Source organism: Notamacropus eugenii, chromosome 1 (genome assembly GCF_028372415.1).
Source record: "Notamacropus eugenii isolate mMacEug1 chromosome 1, mMacEug1.pri_v2, whole genome shotgun sequence".
In the NCBI taxonomy this organism is placed as follows: domain Eukaryota; kingdom Metazoa; phylum Chordata; class Mammalia; order Diprotodontia; family Macropodidae; genus Notamacropus; species Notamacropus eugenii.
The window spans coordinates 607,058,581-607,069,677 of NC_092872.1; the positions used below are offsets into that span (position 1 = coordinate 607,058,581).

Here is an 11,097-nt window from a genome sequence, read left to right on the forward strand (position 1 = left end):
TTTCTTGGTGTATTTTGTTTTTGCTTCACCTGCATTTCCCATTATATCCATCTTCTCACTTTCTCCCAGAAAGCCATCATTTCCAATAAAGAAGAAAAAGGAGTAAAATTCTAGGCCGCTGGTTAACAAAACAAATAATCCAAAAAGTCTGACATAATCAGTGTTCCATACCCATGGTCCTTGACCTCTGCAAAAAAACAGAGGAGGGTGGGAATGGCTTGTTTCTGACAAAGCTGTGATAACTTCTCAATCAAATGTGTTCTACAGTTTTTCAGGAGCAGAAATTAAATTCATGACTTACTTTTTGCAGACTCTACTCTGTTCCTTTTTTGAAAGTTAGGATGACATTTGGTCTTTATTTGTCCTATAGCTTCTTTGCATTGTTTGCTGTCTTTCAGACAGGACAGTAACAGCTTAGTAATCACAGTTCTTTTTAATTCTCCAGCATAGAGTTAGCACAGGCCTGATTACTTGAATTCATAGAAAGCAGTTATATGTGCTGCCTGACTGTTTTCTCAGTCTAACTTTTTTAATTTTTATTTTTTAAATGGTTAAGTTTTTATTACTGAAATATACCTTCTCTCTCAAGCATGAAAAATCACAAATGTACAGAACAGGCCATGGAGAGAGCCATGACTTCCAAGGAAATAGTTACTCTTACTTTGGATTTCTGTATCGTGCTAAACATTTTGGTTCTTTACTTCCCAAAGCAAAGATATCCTTCTTGGAGGGGAAAACATAAACAAAATAAAAGAGGTGAAATTCAACTCTCTTCCATTATTACTATTCCTTCACCCAGAAAAGCAGGCTTAGTCTGACATCTTTGAGCTTTCCAACATTGCTGCTAAGAAAAGAAAGTAAACCTACTTTTTCTCCTCAATGTTTTTTTCCTTTATAAAATTAGAATGAAACTGAGCCAAAAGGGAAGTTGGACATGGTACCAGATGAGAAGATTTTCAGTGATCTCACAAAGGACCTTCTAAAGAAGTAAGTATCAGAGCCTCTAGTTCAAGGGCTGCTGAAGGCCACATCAGGTTAACTGCTGGGGCCATGATTGTTGTGGACTGATTAATTGCTTCTTTGTTCTCACCTTTTACAAAGCTTAGGGCACAAGTGTTCCAGCTTATTCCTTGACTGAAAACAGTAAGTAACAGATCGTGTGACAGGACAAAGGAGCTAGTTATTTGCACTGACTCACGTGATCTAAAAGCAGTCTGCTTTTTGTCCCAATTGTATGTTACTTACCAGTTTTGACTCTGTACTGGCATATTGGTTGACATATGCCCAAACCAGTAACCTGAGAAGTTATTCCATGCCAAGGGCTAGAATAAAAACAAAGGTTTGGGATTTCTCAACCCGCTTGTTACAAACATTTGAAATATTTCTTTGTTTCTCACTAGCTCATTCTTTGTTTATGTGTATTATTCATGCTTAATGAAAGAGACTTTGTTCTTAGCACCTACATCATTACCATTTCCTCCCCTTTGTTTTACAGCCTGCCCCCTCTGATGGCTCAGAACCTTTCTGTACCTTTGGCATTTGCCTGTCTCTTGCATTTAGCTAATGAAAAGGTAGGTAAATGATTTGGTAAGCTCGGTGTCACTGGATAGCAAGAGCATCCCATTTTAACTTCTTTCCTAAACAGACAAATTTTGCCTGGTTTTCTTAGATTACAGTAGGAGTAGCCTGGTTATCTAGAAGTTAGCAAAATAGAATCCAATTATGAACAGCAATGAAAATATCCAAGAAAAATCCTAACAATTAAGACCATGGATGATATGTTGTGGTTGATTGGTTAATTGGCCTGAAGAAAAATCTTTTCTCTGGCTAATAAGTAACGGAAAACCCAAACTTCTTGGCCACAAAGCCAAGGTACAAGAACTCGAAATGACTTTGGGATTCGCCATGGAGATAATGTCAGTGAAGGAGTGAGAAGACAGAGGAAATGAGAAATAACGAGTGGCATGAAGTAGAGCTGCTTGTGGTAGTGGGGAGGGAGCGGTGATGGTCAGAAGAAAGAAGACAGAATAAACCACATCAATTAGACTAGAGTGATAGTTTGGGGCCTTCACTTTTAGAGATCAAGATAAATCCTGCTGGTGATTTAAGATTTTCTACATGCCTATGATTGTATCTTTATGGATCACAATCAGCATGTTCTATGACACTTGTTCATTCAGTTCTCCAGACCTATGCTTTGATTGTCAGAACCAAAATCCAGGCGTCCTAGAGTGCTGCCCATCAAACACTTAGAAAGCACCCAGTTCCCAGCTATATTCTCACCATAGAGTGAAATTGGGTAATGTGCTCTCTCCTTCCAAAGAAAGAAAAAGTTTAGTTGGCAAAAGAGAACCTTGATTTTGATTGGTTGATGGCTCACAAGGGGGTTGGATGAGAAGACTTCTTAGATCCTTTGTGACAGTAATTCTAGAAACCTCTGTGAATATTTGAGCAGTACCAACATCTGTGGTGCTTCCTCAGCACTCTGCTCTGTGGCTGTGAAAGGTGGACCTGCTTAATGTTTAATGTGTGAGACCTGTATGTACAAAGCCATAAACATAGAAAGGTATGTTTTTAGATCAGTACCTCAGAAATGTCCTATTAGTGGAACATTATTATTTTAGTAGAGTTTGTTGGGTTAGAAATGTCTAGCTCAGCATGAAGTTTAAAGAATGTTGGAATCTCTGAAAGAATCCGGAATGCCGTGCTGTCTGGTGCAAAGCATGATACACAAATATGCTTTGAAGATAGCCTTAAGAACATAATATAATTCCTGGTTATTAGGGGCAAGACTGAAAATATGACTCATGAGGTGCATGAAATTCCAAAAGCTAGGCCAGTTGGAGAACATGACAGGAGAAAAGGAGTGGATGAGATAAAACAGCACAAAAAAATGCCATATTGATATCAGTGTTTTGCAGGTAGCTTGTGGCTCTAGAACTGGATTATTTTCATATCAAAAGAGCTAATCCTGAGAGCAATTGATCCTCAGTTTAAAAGTAAATTTATTTGACTTCTTTGCTGCATTTGATCATGATTTATGTGGCTCTGTTACTGACATGTTCGTTGTTGTCTCCCACTATATTTTATTCCAGCCCCACTCCCTCTTATAAAAAAATGGTAGAACAGAGAATGAAATTTGGGTGTAATAGAGAGGATCTCTTAAGATATATAAGATAATAAAGATTATTTCTTAAGATATCTTTCTTTAAGAAGTGTTAGGTACTTTAGAGATGTAGAGAACCCAAATGTAGTGACCTCAGAGACCATCTGGTCCAATCTCTTCACTAGTTCATGAGCATAATATATGTTTCCTGGATTGTACACCCTCTTCTCTCCCCTACCTCCATCCCCCCGAAAAAGGGAAAATGAACATTGTCAATTATTTCTCCTAGTTGAACGTTGCCAGAGAAATGGTACAGAAAGCCCTTATGAATGAGCAAAGAGGTGTCCCATAAAGAGGCATTCTCATAGATTCACAGCATCTGAATTGGAAGGATTCTCGGAGTTCATTCATCTAGTCCAACTCAGACCAGTGAAGAAATCCATTCTACAGCATATCTCTGACAAATGGTTTCCAGCCTTTATTTGAAGACATCCAATGACAGGGCATCTTCTGTTTTTCATATATTTTGGTTTAGGATTACTCTAATTATTGAAAAGTTTATCCTTGCTTTGAACTGAATTCTGCCTTTCTGCATCTTCTGCCTTCTGGTTGTTCCTGGTCCTACCCTCTAGGACAAAATAAAATGTGTAATTCTTCTTCTACAAGACAATCCCTCAAATATTTGAAGACAGCTATCCTTTCTCCAATTTTTTTCTTCTCTAGGCAAAAACATTCTCAGCTCATTAAACTGATCCTCATAAGGAAGGAGACCCTTCAACAGCATGTTTGCTCCTCTGTAGAGGCTTCTGAACTTTTATCAATGTCCTTCCTAAAATATAGCACTCAGAACTAAACACTAACCCAGATGTAGTGTGACCACTGATTATTACTTCCCATGATCTGAACAGTGTGCCTCAGTGAAACCCAAGTTTGCATTAACTTTTCTGGCTGTCATGTCATAAATTGTATTGAGCTTGAAAGTTATTAAATTCCCCTGATCTTTTTCAAACTTTCACTTTTTCACGTTCTTGTACTGTGAAGTTGATTTAAAAAAAAAATTTCAAGTGTAACACTTTCTCATTGTCCCTTTTAAATTTCATCCTAGTTTTGTACCAGTCAACTAGCTTGTTGCAATCTATTTGGATCCTTACTATCTATTACCTAATGTATTAGCTATTCCCAGTTTGATGTCACCTTCAGATCTGATTAAATGTGCCATCTATAGTTTTAGCTAAGTCATTGATGAAGAGTGTTTAACAGGACAGGGCTAAGAATGACTCCTTCAGGCAATCCACTGGAGATCTCTCTTTCAATTAACAGCTCTTTGGGTCATGCCACTAGAGCTGTCTACCTAACTAAATTTAAGAACAGCAGAGGAAATTTTATTCATTGCTTTGTTGTAATCTAGATATACTCTGTTTAGAGTAGCCCCTTGATCTACAAATCTGTGGTAGTCCTATATAAAAAAAAAAATGAAATTATGCAGACTCCTTGGGTTCACCCCTTTCTTTTGTAGAGGTTCACTGTAGCAATATAATATGTTATAGAGTTTTGCCAGGAATCAAAGTCAAGCTCACTGGACTATATTCTGGGATCCATTCTCTAATCGTTTTTGTAAATTGGGACAAAATGTATGTTTTCCTATTCTCTCATTTGCCCTTGTCCTTCCCCAAAAGTGTACTTTTCTAATTACTCCCTTCTCCCATTTGCTCTCCCTTCTATCATCCTCCTCATTCCACTTGTCCATTTTTCTCCTGCTTTCCTGTAGTGTAAGATAGATTTTCATACCAAATAAAGTGAGCATGTTATTCCCTCCTTAAGCCATATGTGAAGAGAGTAAGCTTCACTTTTCCCCTCTCACCTCTTCCCTTTTTTCCTCCATTGAAAAAGATTTTTCTTATCTCTTTTATGAGTGATAATTTTACTCCATTCCATTTCTCCCTTTCTCCTCCCAATATAGTCCTCTCTCACCCCTTAATTTTATTTTTTATAGATTCATCCCTTCTGATTCAATTTAGCCTGTGCTCTCTGTCTATGTGTGTGTGTGTGTGTGTGTGTGTGTGTGTGTGTGTGTGTGTGTGTGTGTATGTGTATGTAATTCCTCCCCCTACCCAAATACTGAGAAAAGTCTCAAGAGTTGCAAATATTATCTTTCCATGTAGGAATGTCAACAGTTCAACTTTAGAAAGTCCTTTATGATTTCTCTTTCCTGTTTACCTTTTCATGCTTCTCTTCATTCTTGTGTTTAAAAGTCAAATTTTCTCTTCAGTTCTGGTCTTTTCATCAAGAATGCTTGAAAGTCCTCTATTTCATTGAATGACCATTTTTTCCCCTAAAGTATTGTACTCAGTTTTGCTGGGTAGGTGACTCTTGGTTTTAATCCCAGTTCCTTTGACTTTTGGAATATCCTATTCCAAGTCCTTTGATCCCTTAATGTAGAAGCTGCCAGATCCTATGTTATCCTGATTGTATTTCCACAATACTGAAATTGTTTCTTTCTAGATACTTGCAATATTTTCTCCTTGACCTGGGAACTCTGAAATTTGGCTACAATATTCCTAGGAGTTTCTCTTTTCAGGTCTCTTTCAGGAGGTGATCGGTGGATTCTTTCAATATTGATTTTACCCTCTGGTTCTAGAATATCAGGGCAGTTTTCCTTGATAATTTCATGAAAGATGGTGTCTAGGCTCTTTTTTTGATCATGGCTTTCAGGTAGTCCCATAATTTTTAAATTATTTTTCCTGAATCTGTTTTCCAGGTCAATTGTTTTTCCAATGAGATATTTCACATTATCTTCTATTTTTTCATTCTTTTGGTTTTGTTTTGTAATTTCTTGGTTTCTTATAAAGTCATTAGCTTCCATCTGTCCACTCTTATTTTTAAAGAACTATTTTCTTCAGTGAGCTTTTGAACCTCCTTTTCCATTTGGCTGATTCTGCTTTTTAAAACATTCTTCTCCTCATTGGCTTTTTGGACCTCTTTTTCCAATTGAGTTAGCCTATTTTTAAAGGTGTTATTTTCTTCAGCATTTTTTTGAGTCTCCTTAGCAAGCGGTTGACTTGCTTTTCAAGCTCTTCCATGGCCTGAGACCATTGCATATTTATTTTGGAGGTGCTGGATGCAGAAGCCTTGACTTCCTCTGATAGTATGCATTGTTATTCCTCATCTGAAAGGATGGAAGGAAATACCTGTTTACCAAGAAAATAACCTCATTTTTTTTCTCTTTTTTTGGGCATTTTCCCAGTAAGTTACTTGACTTCTGAATCCTTTGTCAAGAGGAGGGTCCTAGTGCTCCTCCTCATCCCAGGACCATGCTCAGGGCTGAGATTCAGATCAGCTGCTCAATTCTCCCAGGGGCTTTAGGTGGAGTGCTTCACACATGGACACTGCAGCTGCCACCAACACTGTGCCCCCTGGGGCCAGTGCTAGAGGGGATCCCTGCTCCCTTGCCCAGTTGGGGAAAGCCCTCTCACTGACCTTTGAAGCTTTCTTTGATGCTTGAGGGTTGAGGGATCTTAGACCCTCTGCTCCTCCTGGGGATTCTGCCCCAGAGGCCTGTTCCAGTCCTGTTCCTCCTGGTGCAGTGGCCAGGGCTGGGCTCTGCTCTGTGTCCCGTATGATAGACCTTTCCTGTCAGCCTTCCAGGATACCTTTGGCTGGAAATCTCTTTCATGCTCATTCTGTGGCTTCTGCTGCTCTTGAATTTGTTGAGAGTTATTTTTTACAGGTATTTTATGGGCTGTGGGGGAAGAGCTGGAGTATGTCTGCCATCTTGGCTCTGCCCCCCCATGTGTGTTTTTCTTATCCAGTCACATCACTCCCGTTCTCCATGATCTTTTTTTCCTTAGTGATCTTTCAGAGATTGCTGCAGATATTTCAGAGTCATCTCCCAGTTTTTTCAGTCCCCTCTGATGTAGTTGAACTGGTTCTGGTGATTTGAACTTTTCAAAGATAGCTAGGTAAACCTTAAACTGTCTCGTTCCTTAGCTTGGGTTTTATTTCCCCAGGAACCATTTGCATTTTGCTTTTTCCAGTTTAAAGTCCTTTGATCCTCTTCTTTTTCTGAGTAAGGCCAATAAAACCCTTTTGGTCATCTTTAGCTTTCTTTACCAAGTACAGCCCATTTTGAGCTTTAGTTCTTTAGTCACAGTTCTCTCATGTCACCCATTTGCATGTCTTATTGCTTAGCTACCTCTATAAGTTGATCAGTGAGTTCCCTATGCGTCCACATTGGCCTAGTTAAACAGTTCCCCCTTGTTTCTTATGACTCTGTTTCTCCTCTGACTTTTCAGTGTTGCTCTAGCACCCAGACTGGCACACAAGGTAGAGTACAGAAGAACCCTCACTTCCCTAGTTCTGGGCCTAATATTGCATTCACTTTTCTGGCTGCCCCGTTGACTCATCTCAAATGTATTGTCCATACAACACAAAGAAAATCATCTAGTGTAATCCCTTCATTTTACAAATGAGGAAACTGAGGCCCAGAGAGAGGAAGTGATTTGCCTAAGGTCACATAGTTAATGGTAAAGCTGGGACTACAACTCAGGTCTTCTGGCTTCCATTCCAGTGTTCCTTCTTATAGCAATGTAGTTAGTTACTTCCTAAGCAGTTTAAATAGTCATTTGCTCTAAAAAACAAGGACTTTCAAAACAAAACACCCAATAACATCTTGACAGAACTGCAGTTTCTTTTCCCCTTTACAAAGCCACTCTCATAGACTTCACTTATTTGCACAAAACCCTCTTACTTCAGCTCCACTAAAAACATAATCAACGCTCTGCTTTACCTAGGGTACATTGTGCTTTGATAAACCAATTTCCACTGGAGCAGGATGAAACTGTAAAATATGTGATAACAGGTTTGAACTGACTGCAGAGATTCTCTGACCACAACATTGGCTCAGCTTCTCCTAACAATATGGGCCTTGTTCTTTTTGTTGGACAGGTCTTTCTGGAAATAACCCCAGAGCAGTCAGCATTTGAAGAATGAGGGGAAAGTTACAGACCATGACCTGCCTGGGTGAATAGTAAGGCCTTTATCCCAGGCTGGCTTTGGGCTTATTGAAAGAGTTTTTCTTTGTAATGTTTGCCATGATGTTCAGAATCACAGCCTAATGTGATCTATGAGAACTCAGGACTTCAGGGCACTAGGAAAATACACTTGGCCCACGTAATTTCCACTTAGTACCATTTCAGCCTAGTTTCTTGCAATTCTTTCTCCTCTCAAGAGGCACTGTGCACTAGCTGCATAATCTTAGGGCCTTGGCACAGTTCTTACAATGCCAGTAGAGGTTCTCTGTAGATAAAGAAATAACTGAAAGAGGACCTAGTTGAGGAGACCAATAGGAAATGGAGATGAACTCAAGACCGTCAGTTATATATGGAATACCAGCATTCTGACACCTGTTAGGGAGTAGCAGCCTTTCCGAATCTCCTACAGATCAAGTTTCTCCTTTTTGGCAACCCCCAAACACCCTGTTATTTCTTAAAAGCAAATCTGCAGTAAGGAGGGGGAAGGAAGGAAAAAGGCACCTTGTTTAGAATTTAACCCAATGTTCTAGTACTTTTTTTTAGCTACAGCTAAACATGGGAACCACAGTCTTGAAAATCACTGTCAGTTGAGACCAGAACTGGTAGAATGAAGCTTAGAGGCCTATGATCAAGATTCAGATTATTGGCCCTGAATGGGATGCTTAATTCAATGACAGCGTTTTGTTTCATATTTGTTACATTCTTTATTTGAAGATTAGAGGGTGCAGGGAAGAGTATGGGGGTGGGCTTAAAGACTTGGAAGAGAAAAAACTGGTGAGTTTGAAGGCAGAGAACCTGTGTGATGTTGAGTAAAGCAATGAATCTCTCTGGGCCTCATCTGAAAAACAAGAGAATTGGATTAGATGGTATCTAAGGTTTCTTCTAGCCTAAAATCTATGACCCTATTCCCTTTTCTTTACAGTTTTATATAGAGCCATACCACCTTCTTCCCGGAGACCATGTGAAAAAGAATACCAGAAAGCCTAAATCTGAATTCCCATTCTGCCAAGTTGTTACCTATATGACCTTGGGCAAGTTACATAAACCTGAAGTCTCACATTTTTCATTTGTAAAATGAGAGACTGGACTAGATGCTCTTTAAGGGCCTTTCCAGTTCTAAATCCTTTGATTCTGTGACCTATATAGCTCTTACCTTTTAAAAATGGCACCTAAGAGGGAGAGGATACCTTAAATGTAAAGTGAACTAGGGATTAACTTCCTTATGTCTTGAAGATATTCTACTAGTTGGGTACTTACTTGGGTTGGATACTGCCCCCTTTTTAAATGCAAGTAACCCCTGGGAGGAAAGTTAAAATTACTGTAATTTGATTTCCTATGTATGTAACCTATGGGGAATCAAGAGTCTTTTGGGGTGAGATGGAGAGAGGGACAAAAGGATGACTTTTGGACAATCAGAAGGTAATATAGGAGTGGTTATGAGGTACTTCTGCCCATCACAGGGCAGAAGAAGGGAAAGTATCATGGAGGGAGCCATGGACAAAGCAGCCATTTAGGAGTTATGAAGAAATCCTGCATGACACCACTGCTTAGCACAATGCAGAAGATGAGGTCCAGGCCACAAATCTGTTTAACCTCAAACTACAAAACTTTCTAATAAGGGATGTCTACTTGATAGCAAAACAAGAATACTAGGACTAGTTCACCTACACTCAGTTCACCTCCCATCTAAATGCACATAGCACAGACACAGCCATTGTAGAGAATGACTGGATATGGACAGAACCCAGGGAACGCATTCTTCATACATCATTTGCCAGGACCTGGAAATAGCTCATTTAATGTAACTCTTCTTGGTAGTGGTAGTGGCTATAAGAGGATTTTATCTGTAATCATGATGGCAGCATTCAGACTGGGCCTTGTCACTCACCATTTTCTGAGGGCTATTTTGATTTTTGCTTTCTTTTATTCTGCTGTAAGTGATTTTCATAGCTATTTTTGTGTTTGTTTCTTCAGAATTTGACATTAAAAGTAGTGGAAGACCTTTCTGATGTTCTTGTTATGCAAGGGAATTGATCCTTCACTGCAGAGAGATCAAAAGGAGGGCCTTGTCTTGCTGTGCTAAAAGGAGCCAGAAGTCACTCTCTGCCCTGGTGACAAGATGTTAATGGACCACATTTGGTGAGGAATTCTCAGCAAAAGCTGAGGTAAAAATTTGGATGGACCCTAACTCAGGTGCAATATTTCTTCTTCACTGTGGTAATTGGCACCTTGAAAACATCTTCTGGGATAATGAAGGGTATCTGCCTTGTATTTTTTCTGCATCTCCCAGATAGGGGAAGAGAGGTCTGGAAGGGAAAGAGTGCTACAACCTCATAGCTATTCTGACTAGTCACTCCTAAGTTGTGTCACTCATTATTTCATCATCTAATGTGTGATTCCCAAACAAATTGCAACTCTATATAATTCTTCATTGGATTCTTATTTGATAATCAGTTCTGTACATAAGAACTTTTAAAAAAATTTTAGATACTCTCCCTAAATATGTATGTATAGATAATGTTTATGAAATAAAATTGATATTTAGAACCCTTTGTGTATTGATAAGATAATCATTACTTGTACTTAATTATTTCTATAGCTCAAGGAGAAAAATGTATGGGTACAAATTGTATATTTATGTGGGGGGGTGTGTATGTGTGTGTGTGTGTGTATTTGAATGATTTTGGTAAGTCCAGAGTACCATTACTGGAAGCATTTAGCACCGCTCCTGGCACATAGTGAATGTTAATAAATGCTGTTGACTCATTGGCCCACTTAAAATATGGGCCTTTCAGCTGACTTAGAGATAAATTGGACTTTGTTGATTTAGAGGCCTTTTGTGCAACGCAAAAGTATAAGAATATAAGACAAAAGTGTGAGGTTTGGAGTCAGAAGACCTGGGTTTGAATTCTAGCTCTGCTATTTACTACTTGTGTGACATTGGGCAAATCACTTAACCCT

The 11,097-nt window shown here is 39.0% G+C and overlaps 1 protein-coding gene across 2 annotated transcripts in view; it reads left to right on the plus strand.

The window, feature by feature from the left end:
• The window catches only part of NCAPH (non-SMC condensin I complex subunit H), a 43,298-nt gene extending 32,615 nt beyond the window's left edge, over positions 1-10,683 (plus strand). For both annotated transcript variants that reach the window (XM_072634782.1, XM_072634783.1), the window contains exons 17-19: positions 905-987; positions 1,496-1,571; positions 10,111-10,683. In XM_072634782.1, coding sequence (XP_072490883.1) covers positions 905-987; positions 1,496-1,571; positions 10,111-10,170 — 219 coding nt within the window. In that variant the 3' untranslated portion in view covers positions 10,171-10,683. The remainder of the gene's footprint in view (positions 1-904; positions 988-1,495; positions 1,572-10,110) is intronic.
• Positions 10,684-11,097: the final 414 nt, after the last annotated feature.